This window comes from Bubalus kerabau, chromosome 6 (assembly GCF_029407905.1).
Source record: "Bubalus kerabau isolate K-KA32 ecotype Philippines breed swamp buffalo chromosome 6, PCC_UOA_SB_1v2, whole genome shotgun sequence".
NCBI classification, from domain to species: Eukaryota; Metazoa; Chordata; class Mammalia; order Artiodactyla; family Bovidae; genus Bubalus; species Bubalus kerabau.
In genome coordinates, this window is record NC_073629.1 from 100,020,606 (window position 1) to 100,042,212 (window position 21,607).

Here is a 21,607-nt window from a genome sequence, read left to right on the forward strand (position 1 = left end):
ACATTAAAAAAAAAAAGAAGAGATGAAGAAATTGGAGAACATAAACAAAATGAAATGGGAGCACTGAATATGAAATAGAAAAAGTGAAACAAACGAGATAAAAGTAAAAGATCATCATATAGTCCAGTTGTTTTTAAACGTGACTGCTCATTAGAAGGCAATGGCAACCCACTCCAGTACTCTTGCCTGGAAAATCCCATGGGTGGAGGAGCCTGGTAGGCTACAGTCCATGGGGTCGCGAAGAGTCGGACACGACTGAGCGACTTCACTTTCACTTTTCACTTTCATGCATTGGAGAAGGAAATGGCAACCCACTCCAGTGTTCTTGCCTGGAGAATCCCAGGGACCAGGGAGCCTGGTGGGCTGCCATCTATGGGGTCGCACAGAGTCAGACATGACTGAAGTGACTTAGCAGCAGCAGCTCATTAGAAACATATCTGGAGCTCTGGAAAAAAAAGAAATGTCTGAGTATTTTTTATCTGCGTTTTTTAAAACCTTTTTATTTTATATTGAGGTCTCACTCACCTAGAGCCAGACATCCTGGAATGTGAAGTCAAGTGGGCCTTGAAAGCATCACTACGAACAAAGCTAGTGGAGGTGATGGAATTCCAGTTGAGCTATTTCAAATCCTGAAAGATGATGTTGTGAAAGTGCTGCACTCAATATGCCAGCAAATGTGGAAAACTCAGCAGTGGCCACAGGACTGGAAAAGGTCAGTTTTCATTCCAATCCCAAAGAAAGGCAATGCCAAAGAATGCTCAAACTACCACACAGTTGCACTCATCTCGCATGCTAGTAAAGTAATGCTCAAAATTCTCCAAGCCAGGCTTCAGCAATACGTGAACCATGAACTTCCAGATGTTCAAGCTGGTTTTAGAAAAGGCAGAGGAACCAGAGAACAAATTGCCAACATCTGCTGGATCATTGAAAAAGCAAGAGAGTTCCAGAAAAACATCTATTTCTGCTTTATTGACCTTGTCAAAGCCTTTGACTGTGTGGATCACAATCAACTGTGGAAAATTCTGAAAGAGATGGGAATACCAGACCACCTGACCTGCCTCTTGAGAAACCTGTATGCAGGTCAGGAAGCAACAGTTAGAACTGGACATGGAACAACAGACAGCTCCAAATAGGAAAAGGAGTACGTCAAGGCTGTATATTGTCACCCTGCTTATTTAACTTCTATGCAGAGTACATTATGAGAAACACTGGGCTGGAGGAAGCACAAGCTGGAATCAAGATTGCTGGGAGAAATATCAATAACCTCAGGTATGCAGATGACACCACCCTTATGGCAGAAAGTGAAGAGGAACTAAAAAGCCTCTTGATGAAAGTGAAAGAGGAGAGTGAAAAAGTTGGCTTAAAGCTCAACATTCAGAAAACGAAGATCATGGCATCTAGTCCCATCACTTCATGGGAAATAGATGGGGAAACAGTGGAAACAGTGTCAGACTTTATTTTTCTGGGCTCCAAAATCACTGCAGATGGTGATTGCAGCCATGAAATTAAAAAATGCTTACTCCTTGGAAGGAAAGTTATGACGAACCTAGATAGCATATTGAAAAGCAGAGACATTACTTTGCCCACAAAGGTCCATCTAGTCAAGGCTTTGGTTTTTCCAGTGGTCATGTATGGAATTGAGAGTTGGACTGTAAAGAAAGCTGAGTGCCGAAGAATTGATGCTTTTGAACTGTGGTGTTGGAGAAGACTCTTGAGAATCCCTTGGACTGCAAGGAGATCCAACCAGTCCATTCTAAAGGAGTTCAGCCCTGGGATTTCTTTGGAAGGAATGATGCTAAAGCTGAAACTCCAGTCTTTGGCCACCTCACGCAAAGAGTTGACTCATTGGAAAAGACCCTGATGCTGGGAGGGATTGGGGGCAGAAGGAGAAGGGGACGACAGAGGATGAGATGGCTGGATGGCATCACTGACTCGATGGACGTGAGTCTGAGTGAACTCCGGGAGTTGGTGATGGACAGGGAGTCCTGGCATGCTGCGATTCATGGGGTCCCAAAGAGTCGGACACGACTGAGCGACTGAACTGAACTGAACGGATTTTATATTGAAAAGGAAGTATTAGTCGCTCGTTGTGTCCAACTCTTTGCAACCCCAAATTTCAAATTTATTTTGGGATAAAAAATAGTACTGTATTACACACTTAAAATTTTAAGAGGATAGATGTCTATAGACATTGATAGATGTCTAGATATCAGGCTCCTCTGACAGCCTATCCTCTTAGACATCTATGTATAGATATCTATAGATAGGCTGTCAGGCTCCTCTGTCCATGGAACTCTCCAGTCAAGAATAGTGGAGTGAGTTGCCATTCCCTTCTTCAGGGAATCTTCCCTACCCATGGATCAAACCCTAGGTCTCCTGCATTGCAGGCAGATTCTTTACCATTTGAACTACCAGCCCAATTTTGTACTGGAACATAGTCAGTTAACAGTGTTTGATAGTTTCAGGGGAACATGGAGGGAACTCAGCCATCAGGAAACTTCAAAAAACATTTACTTTTCTGTTTTATTTCAAATTGTCTAATTATTTCAAAAAAATATAAGTATGTGATAGTTTGATAGTTTGCAGGATCCTGGAACAACCCAAACCCCCCTTCAAGTTATAAATACTATCTTCTCTTTTTTATTCTTTACATTTTGTAACATAAGAGAGATAACATTTAATAAAACCAAATACTAACACACAAAAAACTCTGGAGGCCCAGGTGTGAGATCTGCCTTCACCTTCACCCTCCCCCATGTGGGCGGGGAGATCCTCCCAGACCAAGCTAGGTGTCCAGGAAGGTCAGCCACAGTCAGGGACAGTCAGCGATCCAGAAGCCACTGCACCATGAGTGTCTCTGCGCTGAGTCCCACCAGAGCCCTGGGCGGGGTCTCTGGGCTCCTGCAGGTGGTCTCCCTGCTCGGCCTGGTTCTGCTTTTGCTCAAGGTGGCACAGCTCTACCTGCGCAGACAGTGGCTGCTCAAAGCCCTTCATCAGTTCCCGTCTCCTCCTTCCCACTGGTTCTATGGACACAAGAAAGAGGTAGGATGGAGCAGGATGGGGGAGTGGGAGGGCAGGGAGGTCTGGGGTAAGGAATGGTCACGGTCAGTTAGTCCATGGGACAAAGCCTTTTTGTATGACCAGTTCATGGCCCCACAAAGTAACACAGCTTATCTCTTAGATCTAGGCTCCTCATCCAGTCCTGGGGCCTCACTCCTCCCAGGCCCTGTGCTGGTGTCCTCGGGTCTGTCAGACACCCCTTCCTCAGGGAGCTCTCAGGCTGTCCTGGAAACCCTGCCCTTTGAAGACAATGGCTGTTCCTTATTGACTCTCCCTGCTCTCCAGGCAGAGCAGCTTCAACTGTCCTTACAAAACAGGCTTCTAGATGTTTCCGTGCTCATTACTCAATTGTATGCTCCCTGCCTGGCCCCGAGCTTGCCTGGGAGCACAGACATCAGTCTGATGGATCAGCCCTGTGGGTTCACTGTGTGTAGAGACAACACACAGGAATCTAAGATGGTGCGGGTCACAGGAAAAGAGGCTCACTTCCTGGGTCGTGTTATGTCAGGTATTAGAAAAAACTGGCTTGGTTTCTTAGCACTGAGGGATTTTTCCTGGTATGTAATTACAGTGCTTAATTCCTGACAAGTTGCTGTCACACAGGAACAGTTTCCCAGGATGGGGTTAGGTGAGGAGAACTGCCTGTTTGGTGTCCTCTCTGAACTATGAGCTCTTGGAACTGAGCCTGTAATCCCCCTCACCCTCAGCACCCAGCCCAGAGCCTGCACAGAGAGGTGTCAGTCCATTGTGTGGAGGGACAGGCAGGAGGGAAAAGAGCAGCTTGCAGGCTGGGAGGGGCAGCACTTGCCTAGAGGTGCGGGGAGCTCAGAGCAAAGTCAGGGGCCACGGAAATGGCTCACCAAGGGTTTGTGGCTTAAACAATTGTTAGGAGACAATCACAGGTTGAACAGATCTGAGGCCACTCTTTCTCTGCAGCACAATTAAAGCAGAGTGGAGACAAAGAGAACTAGAAGCAGCCCAAGCCCCATGCAGGCTGGCCCAGTACCTCTCTCCCCTCTCCTTCCTAATCTCCTGCACCTTGGGTCTCTCAAGGTCCTCTCTACCTTCCTGTGCATTCCAGCCTCTGGGACTTGGCTCCCCATGTGCTCTCTCCCTGGAATGATCTCATCCCTCGCATGACTTTCTCACAAGCCCCAGGCCCAAGTCATTGTCATTCTGGGTCTCCCAGGAGTGGATAGGACAACTCTTTTTCTCTTGGATGTCCTTCTCACAACTCAGTGGTAACTGGATTCAGCTATTTCTCTCTTCAAGATCATAGCTATGAGCTTCTTCTGGAAAGCCTGCCTCTGGTTCATTTTTCTATCTTGAAATCATCTTGGTAAATTATGAATCAAATAATAGCAAGTGCAGGAAGAAGACTTTTCTAACATCCAGCTTTGAGTTAGATCCTATTCCCCAAAGCTTCCCCATAGGCTTTGGCTTTCCTCCATCACACTTTCATGACCCACTCCTGTTTTGGCCACTTAATATCTCAGTCTCCTCCACTAGCCTGCAGGGTCCAAACAGATGAGCATCTAGAGCCGCATCCTAATTTAGTACCTTAAATCCGTGCCTGGCACAAAGTAAATGCTCAGTAAACACAGGCTTAGTGAAGGAACATGACCCATGGTACAAGTCACCTCAAAGCTGGGGAGCTCTGATGGCAGAAGAATGTAGGCAGAGATCAGATACCAAAGGGGCAGAGGGTTGCTCTGAGTTACAGTCATTGAAGTGAAGACAATTTGACTACATGAAACACACCTGGGACCAATTGTTGATGAGAAATCCGGAGGTGACAAAACAAACTGAGTCTCCAAAGTTGAGGAAAGGCAGTTGCTCTGTGGCACAGAAAACAGGCCACCAGGTAGAGGGAAGAAGGTGGGCAAAGACCTGGAAGATGAGCAGGTGGAGCCAGTGCAAGAAGCACTGGAAGCAGCATCTTGAAGGCAGAGCAATGCATCCTGTGGAATTGCCACCTCATCAGGGCAAGAGTAGAGACAGTAGAGACAGAAAGGAAACGCCTTGGTGGTCCCTAATCAGGAGTTTACAAAGATTCCTCTAAGTAGTGGTAAGTGTACAAAAGTTTCTGAGAGTTAGTCAATGAAAATGAGATGAAAAATCCACATATCAAAATCTTATTTCAATACCATTCTCATATGTGTACACTCAGAATCTGTCCTACAACTGTGCATACACTCGGTATGAAAAATAATAATATATACACACAATGTGGTATTTAATTTTTTCCACTTAGCCATATACATTCCAAACAATCTTTCTTACTAAGAAACATTAACATGTATGCTGGGATAATATTAAACGTGTGTAGTGATTGGTATGGCAAAATTAAATTAATATATAAATTTAATTCTTAAGATATAATCTGTTCATTCTTTAAATAAATGTAATCATATGGCATCTGGTCCCATCACTTCATGGCAAATAGATGGGGAAACAGTGGCTGACTTTATATTTCTGGGCTCCAAAATCACTGCAGATGGTGACTGCAGCCATGAAATTAAAAGATGCTTACTCCTTAGAAGGAAAGTTATGACCAACATAGACAGCATATTAGAAAGCAGAGACATTACTTTGCCAACAAAGGTCTGTCTAGTCAAGGCTATGGTTTTTCCAGTGGTCATGTATGGATGTGAGAGTTGGACTATAAAGAAAGCTGAGCGCCAAAGAATTGATGCTTTTGAACTGTGGTGTTGGAGAAGACTCTTGTGAGTCCCTGGACTGCAAGGAGATCCAACCAGTCCATCCTAAAGGACATCAGTCCTGGGTGTTCATTGGAAGGACTGATGCTGAAGCTGAAACTCCAATACGTTGGCCACCTGATGCAAAGAGTTGACTCACTTGAAAAGACCCTGATGCTAGGAAAGATTGAGGACAGGAGGAGAAGGGGACGACAGAGAATGAGATGGTTGGATGGCATCACCGACTCGATGGACATGGGTTTGGGTAGACTCCGGGAGTTGGTGATGGACAGGGAGGCCTGGCATGCTGCGGTTCATGGTATCACAGAGTCAGACATGACTGAGTGACTGAACTGAACTGAACTGAATCATATGATAACACTGCTTACCGAGTGATAGAAATTATCATCAGTTGCTCAAGCAACAAATGATTTCCAAGATTTTCATAAACCAAGTAATTATCTTTGATGTAAGATTCTGTAGGCAGTTTGTAGTGTTGGCCCATACCTCTACCTGACATGGGACAGAATCCGATCTTAGGACAGTGATGGACAGCCTGCAAGGTTGGATGAGATTCCAGGTCAGAAGAAATAGTTCTAAACTCTTAGTTCTGCTGATGGATCCAGAATGATAATCTGGTACCCTTCCAGCCCTTCACCCTGACATCAGCTCCAGAAATAAAAGAAAGGCATTATTGACTTGTCTTTCCCTTGGTGACAGTTCCAAAAGGAGAGTGAGCTGCCACCGCTACTGGAAAGGGTAGAGAAATACCCAAAGGCCTGTGTTCGCTGGCTGTGGGGCACAAGGGCCTTAGTATTGGTCTACGACCCTGACTACATGAAGGTGTTCCTGGGGAGATCAGGTAAGAAGGAAACCCTCAGCTGGAGACAATCTTTCATTTGAGTACATGTCCCTGGGTGTGAAATTCCACAAGAGACTGACACTTCAGACATCAAGGCCTGAGCTCCTCCAAACACCCTCCCAACCAAAAGCGAGACTAGGGTTTCTCTTTTATGTCTTACTTTTTACAAACGAATTGAGATTATCCCAGAACTGGAAGATGATTCCCTGTCCACACTGATACAGCTTGGGCACCTCTCATTGTTGCCTCTTCTGGGTCATGAGATGGCCAGATGACCACACACTGTAGAAAAATCACAGGTTCTTTCTTATTCTCTGGCAGTGAACTGAGTTTATGTTTCAGGGCAATTCACTATCTTAGTCCTGTGGGTGTTCTGCTCTGGAGCACCAAGCCTCCCTTCCTGCGACCACAATGACTATCAGGACAGAGAGAGTCAGGGATGGGAAGCAAGAGTGCTGTGGCTTCAGGAAGATTGTCATCTGATAAGAACCAAGAAAGGAAGGGAGTCTATGGTCTAGACCTCAGCTGCTCTGGAGGCTCCTTGCCAAGTTTGTTGCCATCCACATTCCTTCTATACCTTTCAGACCCAAAGCCTCATAGAACCTACAAATACTTGACTCCCTGGATTGGTAAGTACATTTAAATACAACTGCAGACCACCCACCATTTAGGTTAAACAAGAGCGGTCTCTTTGCGTAAATGGAGAACAACAGGTTCCAGGCACCCTCATCTCTGAAACAAACCTTATTTCTCTTCTGCTAATAAAACCCTCAGCCTTTATAATGGTGCTGTAGCCCTCCTTTTACCTAAGCTTCTTCTTCATAACTTCTCAGTCTTTACTAATGTTCCCAGTCTAACTTTTCGATAAGTCCTTTGATCACCTGTCCACCTACTCTTTTTCAACCTCTATCTCACTGCTCTCGTAATCACATCCTATGGACAGACATACTGTAAATTCACATCCCTGAAATGTACTGGCTTTTCCCACCCCTGCCCATGATGAGCCTTCTCCTGACACCCTTGGTTCCTCCCAAGTTGGCCCCACTCTCCCCAATGCCCATACACACCCATCCGTGGTTCAGGGACAGGTTTGCTGTTGTTGGAGGGGCAGAAGTGGTTCCAGCACCGGCGGATGCTGACCCCAGCCTTCCGCTATGACATCCTGAAGGCCTACGTGGGAATCATGGCCGACTCTGTCCGAGTGATGCTGGTGAGTCCATCCCTTGTCACCATATGGACTAGAATCCAGCACAGCTGACAAAGTCCACTATCAGACATTTTTGTCCCTCAGACATCCATTGAATAGAGCCCCACAGAATGATGCATTCTCAACTTAGTATGAAACAGTGTTCATTAAAGCTAGGTGGGACAGAGGAACATCTAGGCACCAGCTTGGATCCATACTTTTCTCCTCACCAAGAGAAATCAGGATCATGGTGTATTCAGGGTCCACTCTTCTCCCATCTCCATGTTTGAACACAGAGGGGTAGATCAAGGAGGTCAGTGCAAATTGGCCCTGGCTGGCCTGGGCAATGGCAGCTTCAGTGGTAGAGTGGACATCCCAGGATGTCACACAGGTGGGCTCTGGCCTGGGTTCCATGGCTTCTGCACATCACTGAGCCACTCATGGGAGGAAATGAGTCCAGGTCTACACTCACAGAGCTGGGTCTTCACAAACATCATCTCTGATCTGGACTGGGCATCACCTGGTCTTAGGTAACATTAAATGAATGAAAGGAATTGAGTAGTTCATGCCCCTTCTAAGAGCCCCATTAGAGTCACTTTAGCTTTTCCTTGCCTTGAAATATTTGCTTTGTAGTGTTGATAACACTTTTCCAGATCTGACCTCAGGACACAAAATATTCTCCCCAGACTATGCTTTCTGCTTAGCCACAAGCTGGTTAATATCATAAATTATTCCTAAAATTCATAATTAATTAGGATATTAGAAGAGAATACAACTATTATATAGTAACAGTTCAAAGAAATAGTCATTACATCATACACGTGTGTTACAGCCCTAAGTCGCTAAAACAAGTCTGCTTAGAAAATGAGGACATTTCATCTGAAGATGTAAAGACAGAGAGAAAGTCAGGCCTTCTGGGGAAGCAGAGTAGGGTCAATCCCCATCCCTCCACAGGACAAGTGGGAGGAGCTTGTCAGCCAGGACTCACATCTGGAGATCTTTGGACATGTCTCCTTGATGACCCTGGACACCATCATGAAGTGCGCCTTCAGCCACCAGGGCAGCGTCCAGATGGACAGGTCAGTGACAGCTCTTCAATAGCAGGGTCCTTTTCTCACCAGCTGGGAATGACTTATCTGAGAGGCCGTAAGGGCAGTGTTAATGCTTCTCAGCACAAAAAGTAAGTTCTGCAGAGAGACATGGACCACAGTCAAATTCTACCCAGACTATTCTTGACTCAATCACTAGTTCCAGTTTCCTACACAGGGAGAAGCCTGGATCCTCAGGCCACTTGTAAATACTGAGGGGCTCCTCGGGCTAAGACAGAAATGGCAATACCTCAGTGCTACCTGTCCCCACTGATGAGGAATCCTTGACCCAGAGCCCCAGTCCCTCTCCAGGTCAGCGCCTCCCTCAACTCCAGTCTCTTCTGCGTCCTCTCCCTTCAGGAGCTCCCAGTCCTACATCCAGGCCATCAGGGACCTCAGTCATCTGATTGTTTCCCGACTGCGGAATGCTTTCCACCAGAGCGACCTCATCTACAGGCTGACCCCTGAAGGCCGCTGGAACCACCGGGCCTGCCAGCTCACCCATCAACACACAGGTTCCCCTCCCTCCTGGGCTGCTCCCCCACCTTCATCAGGCACATATGGGAGGGCCTGGCCTTGATTCTTCAGGCAGAGGCCAGACTCCTGCTTCCTCTTCAGGAGCTGGCACATGCCCACCTGCTGCAGGGACTGGGAACCCAGAGGTCGGGGTTTCAGGTGTTGTGTAGGGAGTTACAGGAGTCACCAGGTTGGTGATGACTGAGTGAGACCCCCTCCCAGCAGCATTCAGGCAGAGCCTCCATGGGCCGTGTTACTTCAGGGATTGCTGCCTGGAGTAGATGTCTCTGGAGCTCTCAGTCCTGACATGCTCACCAGTGCCACCCACCTCATCTACCTGGCACCCAGACTGGACCTGAGGGGCAGATGGAGCTATGGTGGGGCTGCATATGGGCCCCCAGACTCCTCAGCTCTGGCTGGGAACCTCTTTTCTGGGACAGATGCAGTGATCAAGGAGAGGAAGGCTCACCTGCAGAAGGAGGGAGAGCTGGAGAAGGTGAGGACCAGGAGGCACTTGGACTTCCTGGACATCCTCCTCTTTGCCAGAGTAAGTGTAGCCAAGAGAAGCCTGAGCCTTTGGGCAGAAGCACACAGGAAGGGCAGACCCTGCACTCTGACCCTGCCTCCACAGATGGAGAATGGGAGCAGCTTGTCTGACGAGGACCTCCGTGCTGAGGTGGACACGTTCATGTTTGAGGGTCACGACACCACAGCCAGTGGCATCTCCTGGATCCTCTATGCTCTAGCCTCCCACCCTGAGCATCAGCAGAGGTGTCGGGCAGAGATCCAGAGCCTCCTGGGGGATGGCACCTCCATCACCTGGTGAGCATCCAGGAGATGGAAGAACCTTGTCCCACCTAGCTAGAGAGAATCCCTGCTTGTCCTGTCCTGCCTGCTCTCAGATGGGCTTCCTTGCAGGGATCACCTGGACCAGATGCCCTACACGACCATGTGCATCAAGGAGGCCATGAGACTTTATCCACCAGTACCAGTCATTGGCAGAGAGCTGAGCAAGCCCATCACCTTCCCTGATGGACGCTCCTTACCTGCAGGTATGAACTTCACCTCACCACTCACCTAAGCACTCTGTAGGACCACATGGTAGACCAGAAATCCACATGTGCTTTCCCAGTTGCAGTATGCTCTGATTTTTTTCTGCCAGAAGATAATATTTACCCACTAGTTTGAATGAGTTTTGAAAAATGTTTTCCTTTAAAAACCTAGGAATAATACTACCATATAGACAATAGTCCCACTACTAGGAATTTAACCTGAGACCCTGGAAATAAAAAAGAACGTATACCACAGTGTTCATTGCAGCATTATTTTCAATAGCCAAGACATGGAAGCAAACTAGATATCCATCGACAAATGAATGGATTATGAAGATGTGGTCCATAAACTCAAGGGAATATTACTCAGTCATAAAACAGTATGAAACTGAGTCTGTTGCAGTGAGGTGGATGAACCTGCAGCCTGTTATACAGAGTGAAATAACTCAGAAACAGAAAAACAAATATCATATATTAACACATATATATAGAATCTAGAAAAATAGTACTGATGAACCATTTGCAGAGAAGGAATGGAGATTTAGACATCAGTTCGGTTCAGTCACTCAGTCGTGTCTGACTGTTTGCAACCCCATGGACTGCAACACGCCAGGCTTCCCTATCCATCACCAACTCCAAGAGATTACTTAAACTCATGTCCATCGAGTCAGTGATGCCATCCAAACTTCATCCCCTTTTCCTCCTGCTGTCTGTCTTTCCCAGCAAAAGGGTCTTTTCCAATGAATCAGGTCTTTGCATGAGGTGGCCAAAGTACTGGAGCTTCAGCTTCAGCATCAGTCCTTCCAATGAATATTCAGGACTGATTTCCTTTAGAATTGACTGGTTGGATCTCCTTGCTGTCCAAGGGACTCTCAAGAGTCTTCTCCAATACCACACTTCAAAAGCATCAATTCTTCAGTGCCCAGCTTTCCTTATGGTCCAACCTTCACATCCATACATGACTACCAGAAAAACCATAGCTTTGACTATATGGACCTTTATCTCAAAGTGATTTCTTGGCTTTTTAATATGCTGTCTTGGTTGGTATTAGCTTTTCTTCCAAAGAGCAAGCGTCTTTTAATTTCATCACTGCAATCACCATCTGCAGTGATTTTGGAGTCCAAGAAAATAAAGTCTGTCACTGTTTCTATTGTTTCCCCATCTATTTGCCATGAAGTGATGGGGCCAGATCCCATTATCTTATTTTTCTGAATGTTGAGTTTTAAGCCACTTTTTCACTCTCCTCTTTCACTTTCATCACGAGGCTCTTCAGTTCCTCTTTGTTTTCTGCCGTAAGGGTGTCATCTGCATATCTGAGGTTATTGATATTTCTCCCAGCAATCTTAATTCCAGCTTGTGCTTCTTCCAGCCCAGCGTTTCTCATGATGTACTCTACATAGAAGTTGAATAAGCAGGGTGACAATGTACAGCCTTGGCGTACTCCTTTTCCTATTTGGAACCAGTCTGTTGTTCCATGTCCAGTTCTAACTGTTGCTTCCTGACCTGCATACAGGTTTCTCAAGAGGCAGGTCAGGTGGTCTGGTATTCCTATCTCTTTCAGAATTTTCCGGTTTATTGTGATCCACACAGTCAAAGGCTTTGTTTGGCATAGTCAATAAAGCAGAAATAGATGTTTTTCTGGAACTCTCTTGCTTTTTCGATGATCCAGCGGATGTTGGCAATTTCATCTCTGATTCCGCTGCCTTTTCTAAAACCAGCTTGAACATCTGGAAGTTCATGGTTCACGTATTGCTGAAGCCTGGCTTGGAGAATTTTGAGCATTACTTTACTAGCGTGTGAGATGAGTGCAACTGTGTGGTAGTTTGAGCATTGTTTGGCATTGCCTTTCTTTGGGATTGGAATGAAAACTGACCTTTTCCAGTCCTGTGGCCACTGCTGAGTTTTCCACATTTGCTGGCATATTGAGTGCAGCACTTTCACAGCATCATCTTTCAGGATTTGAAATAGCTCAACTGGAATTCCATCACCTCCACTAGCTTTGTTCGTAGTGATGCTTCCTAAGGCCCACTTGACTTCACTTCCCAGGATGTCTGGCTCTAGGTGAGTGATCACACCATCGTGATTATCTGGGTCGTGAAGATCTTTCTTATACAGTTCTTCTGTGTATCCTTGCCACCTCTTCTTAATATCTTCTGCTTCTTTTACATCCATAGCATCTCTGTCCTTTATCGAGCCCATCTTTGCATGAAATGTTCCCTTGGTATCTCCAATTTTCTTGAAGAGATCTCTAGTCTTTCCCATTCTGTTGTTTTCCTCTATTTCTTTGCATTGATCACTGAGGAAGGCTTTCTTTTTATCTCTCCTTGCTATTCTTTGGAATTCTGCATTTAAATGGGAATATCTTTCTTTTTCTCCTTTGCTTTTCACTTCTCTTCTTTTCACAGCTATTTTTAAGTCCTCCTCAGTCAGCCATTTTGTTTTTTTGCATTTCTTTTCCATGGGGATGGTTTTGATCCCTGTCTCCTGTACAATGTCACGAACCTCAGTCCATAGTTCATCAGGCACTCTGTCTATCAGATCTAGCCCTAGTAACATCCAACTAAAAAAATGAGTGGGTTGCTATTTCCATCTCTCTCCCTCCCTCCCTCTCTCTCGCTCTCTCTTTCTCTCTCTCTCTCTCTATATATATATATATATACACACACACAACATTGTACAGCTAGTAACATCCAATTAAAAACATGATTGACACAGAACTTGAATGCAACAAAAGCTCAATAAACAAATGTTAACCCTTGAATGTGGTCTTATAATGGAACCTAAAACTCTAATTCCTTGAAACATGAAGACTTAAGAGAAAAGCAGACAGAAGCAGGGGGAAGCATGCTTCTTCCACATGGATCCAAGTAAAGGAGGGTGCTTAGGGACTCCACTGCCATGGGTCGGATAGTACAGTCTCTGAGGATTTCTCTGGTGGTGGCAGAGAGCAGCTGATGATGAAGTCTGAGAGCCCTGCCATGGCTGGAGGCCACCCACTGATTCACCTCACAGTGGGACTGAATCCCAGCCCTTCCCCATCTTAGCTGTGTAATCATAGACCCATCCCTTAGTCTTTCTGAGGCTCAGGTGCTTCATCGGTTCATGGGGATAGAACTGCCTTCCTTGAGGGCTGTGTGAGGATTAAATGAGTTACTGCACATTCCCCAGGGTCATGATGGTACTTGATAAATGTGAGTTGTCACCTGAGTTGCTCTTAAATGTAAGCCTCCAATTCTTTTACTTCTCAATCCTGCTTCCTGGTCACCTACTCCTAACCGAACTCATGTGCTTTTTCATGCCCAGCCCACCTGTCTTGCAAGAACATCATTTCATTCAGAGTGATGGAGGGTGTTCCCATGGTGGTTCCCAGGACTTTTGTGAAGACATACTCCCCCTGCTTCATGGGGACCATCAGGCTTCTCTCTCTCCTCTCTGCCCCACAGGAATCTTAGTCTCCCTCTCCTTTTATGGACTTCATCACAACCCAAATGTGTGGCCGAACCCGGAGGCAAGTTGGTGGTGTGAGGAGGGGATGGGATGCTCTCTCTGCACCAGCCGCTCCTGCTCCTGCTCTGTGGATTGATGTGAGGAGTTTGACCCCACTGTCCTAGCCCCATTGTTCTCTCTGCAGGTGTTTGACCCAACCCGGTTCTCACCAGGTTCTACTCGACACAGCTATGCCTTCCTGCCCTTCTCAGGAGGATCCAGGTGAGGCCTCTGTACTGGGGGAAGCAGGTGTCACTGGTTGCTCCCTGATATGTGTGACTGTATACATTCGTATGTGGTGCATGCAGTTCTGTCCTTGTGTGCTGATGTAGTGAGAAGGAGGCATGGGTCTCCATGTACAAGAAGGTCTTTAGGGCCCGCCACAATGACGTTGACCTCCTGATGTCCACGAGGATTGACATCATTTCCATGTCAGTGACTGATCCAAAGTATCCAGGGTTTTCCTCACTTTAGGAGTATGACATCTTAACATTAGAAGTCTTCTTGAAAGTTAAACTACACATGTTTGGTTTGGACAATTTCAGTCACCTTAAAAGACGGTTTCCTCTGTTCCCACATTGCTAGCTAGCCTTTCTACTTAATCCACCAGTCCACCTCTCACTGTATCTATTGTGTTTGCATGGGTTTGGAATATCGGTTGCCTTCCATGTCCTGAGGCTTCGAGTCATGTCTGTGATCAGTCAGTTGTTGTTTGAATAAGTTTCACAGTCATGAGTGTGTTCTCTAGTTCTACAGTACATCTGACATAATTTTGACTTCATATTAATATAACCATGACACGTTTCCTGTTGCCAAAATTCTTTATATAATAGCAGAAGTTATATATCATAGTCTCAGAGTCTACAGAGTCTAATGTTAGCAAGATACAGAGTAAAGTGGAGGACAATCAAGTAAGCTTTGGGGAGAAAACTATTTTTTATTTGACAAGCATTTGTAAAGTCCCTTGCATGTAAAGTATAAAGCACCCTTGAAATAGCTATTAACCTGGATGATACATTCCTAAATGACTGAAGATCTTAAAGGCTACAGCTGCTGCTGCTGCTAAGTCACTTCAGCCGTGTCCGACTCTGTGCGACCCCATGGACGGCAGCCCACCAGGCTCCGCTGTCCCTGGGATTCTCCAGGCAAGAACACTGGAGTGGGTTGCCACTGCCTTCTCCAATGCATGAAAGTGAAACGGAAGTCGCTCAGTCATGTCCGACTCTTCACGACCCCATGGACTGCAGCCTACCAGGCTCCTCCATCCATGGGCTACAGAACCTCCCCTAAAATAGTAACTTCAGTGGCTTTGTAACTTAGTAGAAACAAATTTTTTCTGACTCTACAGTTCTAGGAAATTTTCAACTGTGAATCAACATTCACAGAACAGCTTTGAAGCAAATTGTCTTCCTGAATTGCTTCTAGGATTTGGTTTACACCAGGGCCCAGTCCTTGCCTATAGACATGGCTGCACGTCATGCAGCTGCCACTAGAGGAAAGGCACTAGGCAGCTTGATTTTAGGTCAGAATGAATATTTGTTATACTCTCAGTCCATTTGAGTTGTTTTCAATTCAATTAATATTGTTCAAAGGTGAAAGTATGTATTAAGCGTGTCTCCGTGTGCCAAGACCTGTGCTAGGAGACGGGAACACAGGGATGATAACGCTGTCCTCCCCCAGGGCTCACTGTCAACAACATGTCTCCTCAAGACAGACGTCATTCACACATCCACTCTTTCACTCACTCATTCCTTGGGCAGACTGTGGAGGATCCACGATCCAGCGCTGTGCTGGGCACTGGATGTGCTGCGTCCTTGAGTTACATCCATGGTGCCCTGAGGGTCCAGAGTGGGCAGAGGTGCAGCCAGCAGAGGGGGTGAGGGTGGTGGTCACTGGATGGAGCCTTGAGCATGAGGATGGCAGAGGCGAGGGGAGGGAACCTCAACCGTCCCTGAGTCAGGAAGACGAGAGGGACAGACCCCAGGTGAGTGAGGAAGAATCCAGAGAGGGCTGTGATGCCGCTGAGGCACTGGGACGTGTGCTCCCTGTGATGCGGAACAGAGCAGGCCTGGAACTACTGGGGCTTTAGAGCGAGGGGAGGAATGGAGGCTGAAAAGGCCTGATGAGGCGACCAAGTGACGGCAAGGAGGGTCATTTCTGGATTAGAATGGAGCGTTCCAAAGGTAGATTGACTGAGGGGCTGAGGGGGACAGGAAGCCAGACCATTAATTCAGAGGCAAATGGTCAGCTGGTTAGGGTCGTTAACCCATGTCCCACCAGGAAGCCTCCCTGTTGCCCTTCTGATTCCTTGCACAGCCCTGTCTTGTCTTCTCTGGGGACTGGGCAGCCTGTCTGTCCACCGTAGGTGGTAAGGTCCTGAGAGGCTGTCCACCCTGCCCCTACAGTGCCCTGGGCTGGCCTGAAGCCGGGCATTGCCAGTGGACAGGTGAATAAAGCACTAGTTCACATCTTGATCCACTTGACTTGACTCTGAGGCTTAGAGCACTGACGCTCCCCAGGTTTCCTGCTGAGAGCAGGATATGAGTTAGGAGCTAGTCCGTAGGGAGGTGGGCTTTGTCATCTGTCAGGGGGAGAGCTTCGCTGGCAAGTTCTGTGTGATGAGTAAGGAAGGGATCAGGGCTGGGCCACCTCTAGGAGAGCCCTGATTCCCTGTACTCAGCAGGGGTTAGAAGCCTCTGCTTACTTCCTTTTTATCTCCGAACCTAGGAACTGCATCGGGAAGCAGTTTGCCATGAATGAGTTGAAGGTGGCCGTGGCCCTGACCTTGCTTCGCTTTGAGCTGTCACCGGATCCCTCCAGGGTCCCTGTGCCCACTCCAATCATGGTGCTGAGATCCAAAAATGGGATCCACTTGCAGCTTAGGAAGCTGTCTGATCCAGGTGGAGACAAGGACAAGCTCTGAGGGCCCCTGCCCGCCATCCTGTCTCCTGTCACTCTCCCTGTCCTTGCCCCTTTGCCCATTTCCTTCTTCTGTCTGCCCCCCACCAGCTTGCCTCATCTCCTGTCTCCTGCCCAGCAGCTGACTTTCTTTCTGCCCTTCTCCTCTCACCTTTCTCCAGGCTCCCTATCTGCTGTCTCTCCATCTGTCTCTAACCCCTGTATCTCTCACTGTCCACTGGAATCCTGATCACCCGACACCCTCCAGTCTGTCTGTTCTCTCCTCTGTTTCTCCCCTTCTGCCTGCCTGTCTGACCCTGAATTCATGTATATTTGCTTCTAAAATAATTTACCATTGGCTTAGGGACTTGGGACTTCTCTGATAGTGGGATAAAGAACCCACCTGGTATGCAGGAGCCACCAGAGACAAGTTCAATTTCTGGGTCAGGAAGATCCCTTGGAGAAGGAAATGGCAACCCACTCCAGTATTCTTGCCTGGGGAATCCCATGAACAGAGGAGCCTGGTGGATTGCAGTTCACAGAATGGCAAAGGGTTGGACTTGACTGAGCACAGGGCAGAATATCTTAGAGACTTAGAAAAATACAAAGTTATTCTCTGAAGGCTCTGGAGTGAGAAATCTGAAGTGGGTTTCCCTGGGAAAAGGAAGATGTTGGCAGGCTCCACCTCCAAGGATCTAGGACCAGGTCCCACTCTTTGCCTTTTCTGCATCTAGCTCTGCAATCTTTGCATTCCTTGGCTCCTGGGCCCTCCTCCCTATGTGAATCGAGCAGCATCTCAAACGTCCCTCTGCTTCTGTCTTCACATCACTTTCTCTTTCACCAGGACTTTTGTGATTAGATGAACAACTCAGATAAGACAGACTTGTTCTCCTGTCTGGTGATTAGGATGAGGACACCTGGGCAGCCATTGCTGAACATGTTAAGTCTTGTGTGACCACCATCAGCCTGTCTCCAGCTCTCTCCAATGCCTACCCATGTGTCAGTCATGTGGCTTCCCCTCTCTTGCTCTCCCTTAATAAAGTTCGCAGTGTCATATGGAGTGTACTTGTCTTCTCTGAAAGGATCTGGATGAAACAAAAGAGAAAGAAGTGGAGGGAAGACAGTAGAGAGGAGGAGGGGAGATGACACCGCTCTGTGGGGCTGGAACTCCAGCAGGGAAAGTGTGTCTGGCCCCACTGCAGCCTCACACTCTGAGGTCCCTCATGCCCCACATGCTGCCTGGCGCCTGAAGCTCCCATGACAGCTGAGTCAGGAGAAAGGGCTTGTCTCCAAAGGCTCAGAGGGAAGATGCTCACACCAGCACCTGTTAGGGAAGGAGCCTCCTGCTCTTCCATGGTGGCTTCCTCACCACATCTGTAGAGGGGCCCAGCCAGCACCCACCCTGTGCTAGCAGGGAAGACATTACAGACTTGGCCAGACACAAGGGGCTTCTTCACCCCAAATGAGATTTGAGCAGAGTCCAGGCTGGCCTTCTCTCCAGTCCCTTGGCAGACCTTCCTCTCAGGCATGGCCTAGGCTCCTTAGAAGCCTAGAGTGGGCAGCTGTGCTGGAGGGTATGGGAGGAGCCAACTGGGCACAAGGCTTGGCTACTGGGAACAGGTGTCAGACCCAAATCCAGGACAGCTGGTGGCACCTCCCCCACAGGATAGCACCTTGGAGTCCCTGGCATGCAGCCTGGCCACTCTGAGTGAGGACGGGCTTCTTCAACCCTGCCATTCCTGGAGACCATGTTGGGGCCTGTCCTCCTGACCCTGGGCACTGACCAGAAACAGGCCCTTTGCACTCCTCCTCCAGCCTGTCTGCACCCAGCCCTGCTCTCTTCTGGTTCTGCACACAGGTCCTCCTCCCTCCCACCCCTGCCCTTCCTAGACCAGTGTCCTGCCAGAAGAGGCCTTCCAGCAGCGCTGGGCTGTGCTGTGCTGTTGCCATGTGCCTCCTGATGGGGCCTCTCCCCAGCCAGTGCCTGCAGCTGGGACCTTCAGACCAGTAATCCTCTCCCCATCTCCAGGTTCCTAGGTCACCGGGCTAGTTCATTCTGCTTCTAGAAGTGACCAGGGGAAGGCTTTCTTCTGCAACAGGGGTGGGTCACACTCTCACTTGCTCTCTTTCTATGGCCATGTTAGTTCTGCACTCCCCCTACAAAACACCCAGTGAAGCCGCAGAAAAATCCCTGCCCTAGAGCCTGCCACAGTCGCAGGCTGAGACAAGGTCTGGAACAGAAACCAGAACTTGAGGAACAGGATTCTGTGCAAGCAACCACACAAGCCCAGCTGGCAGCAGCAGCTGAAACTGATGAAGAACCAGTCAGGAAAGGAAAACAGAGCTGGAGTGAAAAGAAGGCGTGAAAGGCTATGTCCAAATTAGGTCTTCACCAGGTTACAGGGGTTACTAGAGTGGCTATCCAGACATCTAAGAATATCCTTTTTCTCATCAAGAAACCAGATGTGTACAAGAGCCCAGCTTCAAATACCTAGATAGTTTTGAGGGAAGCCAAGATCGAGGACTTATCTCAGCAAGCACAATTAGCAGCTGCTGAGAAATTCAACATTCAAAGTGAAGCTGTTTCCAAAATTCAGGAAAACACAGATTCCAACTGTACAAGAGGAGAGTGAAGAGGAAGAGGTTGATGAAACAGGTGTGGAAGTTAAGGACCTAGAATTGGTCACGTCACAAGCAAATGTGTCAAGAACAAAGGCGGTCCAAGCCCTGAAGAACAACATTAATGATATTGTAAGTGTTATTACAGCATTATGGAGAAGGCAATGGCACCCCACTCCAGTACCTCTTGCTTGGAAAATCCCATGGATGGAGGAGCCTGGTAGGCTGCAATCCATGGGGTCGCTAAGAGTCGGACATGACTGAGCGACTTCACTTTCACTTTTCACTTTCATGCATTGGAGAAGGAAATGGCAGCCCACTCCAGTGTTCTTGCCTGGAGAATCCCAGGGACGGGGAAGCCTGGTGGGCTGCCGTCTATGGGGTCGCACAGAGTCGGAAATGACTGAAGTGACTTAGCATAGCATTACAGCATTAACAATAACTATCTGAAAAAAGGACCTTTTTTGGTGCTTCAAAAGAGTAACTGCAGCTGACTTTGAAGTTTGTACTGTTTCTAACATTAATAAAGTTAATGCTTCTTGTTGGATGAAAAAAAAAAAAAGTGGCCAGGTAGACACTGTGTTTGACCAGGAATGGAGCAGTAGAGTTAGCTGGATATGTCCTAGGCAGGAAGTTTGACGAGTCCCCTGGAGTGAAGTGGCACCGAAAGGGTCAGTCTAGTCACTCTCAGAGCATGGGGTGACAGGAACTTTTTCTTCTATGTGGCCAGCCATGAACATGAGTTGAAATCACAGGATTTTACAGGAGCTGAAGAGAATGACTAAGAAGAGACCCGGCTTGTTCCAGGCAGTAGGAAAGACCCCAGCTGCATCCATACTCCTATGTGCATCTGCCAGGATACAACTGGGGTTGTACATATCATATACATGTATCAGCTCGGGTTGTACATAGACAGACATCCCTGTGCAACCTCAAGCTATATGTGCTTCTTACACATTCCACACTCTGCTCACACACATGAGCACAAACCCTGGATCCTATGAGGCAGCAGGATCTCTTTGGAGAGCTGGTAGGATTAAATGGAATTCAGCTTTGGTGCCCATTGGTCCCCAGCTCCCCTCTTACAGGGACCTTCTCCATTCCTTCTGACTCCAGAGGTCTCAAGGGCACGTGCCCTCAGCTGCTGCTGCTAAGTCACTTCAGTCGTGTCCGACTCTATGTGACCCCACAGACGTCAGCCCACGAGGCTCCCCCATCCCTGGGATTCTCCAGGCAAGAACACTGGAGTGGGTTGCCATTTCCTTCCCCAATGCAGGAAAGTGAAAAGTGAGAGTGAAGTCGTTCAGTCGTGTCCGACTCTTCGCAACCCCATGGACTGCAGCCCACCAGGCTCCTTTGTCCATGGGATTTTCCAGGCAAGAGTACTGGAGTGGGGTGCCATTGCCTTCTCCATAGTGCCCTCAGAGAGAGATGCAATTCTACCCATGGAGTCTTAGTCAAAAGAGGGCAGAGTCAGGTTCCTTCCCTTAGTGTTTAAGTGGGATAACAGCTTCTTCCAGTCCTGCCTCACTGGCCTCCTGACAATCCAGGGATCAGAGGAGCAGATGCATCTTAGACTTGAGTTCCACCCATGGGTCAGAGATGGATGGTACGCTGAGCTCTGCTCCCCAGGAATGCCTACTGAAACCATTTTTTCACTCGTGCAGAGAAAGTTCTGTCCAGGACCAGGACAGAGGGGAAAGTGGGTGGCATGGGAGACACTCTGGTGAGGCCTCAGCATCCCAGCCTCAGGTGAGCAAGGAGATCTGAGTCTTGACAAGGCTTTGTAGGAGTGAGCATGAGGCCCATGGCCCAACTCCCAAGGCTGTGACCTTCTTCTCAGAGTCCATGCATCAGCAGCAGGAAGGATGTGTCTCCAGGTGGTCTATCCCCAGGGCAATATAAAGACATCCCCAAGTCCCAGGGCCAGAATTCCCCCTCTCTTGCCTCTCCCCTAGAGCCCAGTTCCCTTCCTTCCACACCTGTCCAGTTCCTGGATTGAAGCCCACTAATGGCTTTAGACTTGAACCCTAGAGGTATATATGTTCCCAGCCATCAGGCAGGGACTACTTTGGGAAGAGCACTAATTCCCCATGTGGCCCCAGCCTGAGTCCTTCTCCAAAAGTCCCTCTTTGCATCCT

The 21,607-nt window shown here is 47.8% G+C and overlaps 1 protein-coding gene and 1 pseudogene across 1 annotated transcript; both read left to right on the top strand.

Annotated features, from left to right (window-relative positions):
• Window positions 1–2,847: 2,847 nt before the first annotated feature.
• On the top strand, window positions 2,848–17,663 carry LOC129655494 (taurochenodeoxycholic 6 alpha-hydroxylase-like). The gene is made up of 12 exons (XM_055585975.1): window positions 2,848–3,042; window positions 6,480–6,621; window positions 7,206–7,250; window positions 7,704–7,831; window positions 8,762–8,886; window positions 9,256–9,410; window positions 9,852–9,958; window positions 10,043–10,233; window positions 10,330–10,463; window positions 13,907–13,971; window positions 14,095–14,171; window positions 16,677–17,663. Exons 1-12 carry the CDS (start codon window positions 2,848–2,850, stop codon window positions 16,870–16,872), a joined length of 1,560 nt encoding a protein of 519 aa, XP_055441950.1. The 3' UTR covers window positions 16,873–17,663.
• A 932-nt stretch (window positions 17,664–18,595) lies between these two features.
• On the top strand, window positions 18,596–21,478 carry LOC129656492 (nascent polypeptide-associated complex subunit alpha-like; annotated as a pseudogene).
• Window positions 21,479–21,607: the final 129 nt, after the last annotated feature.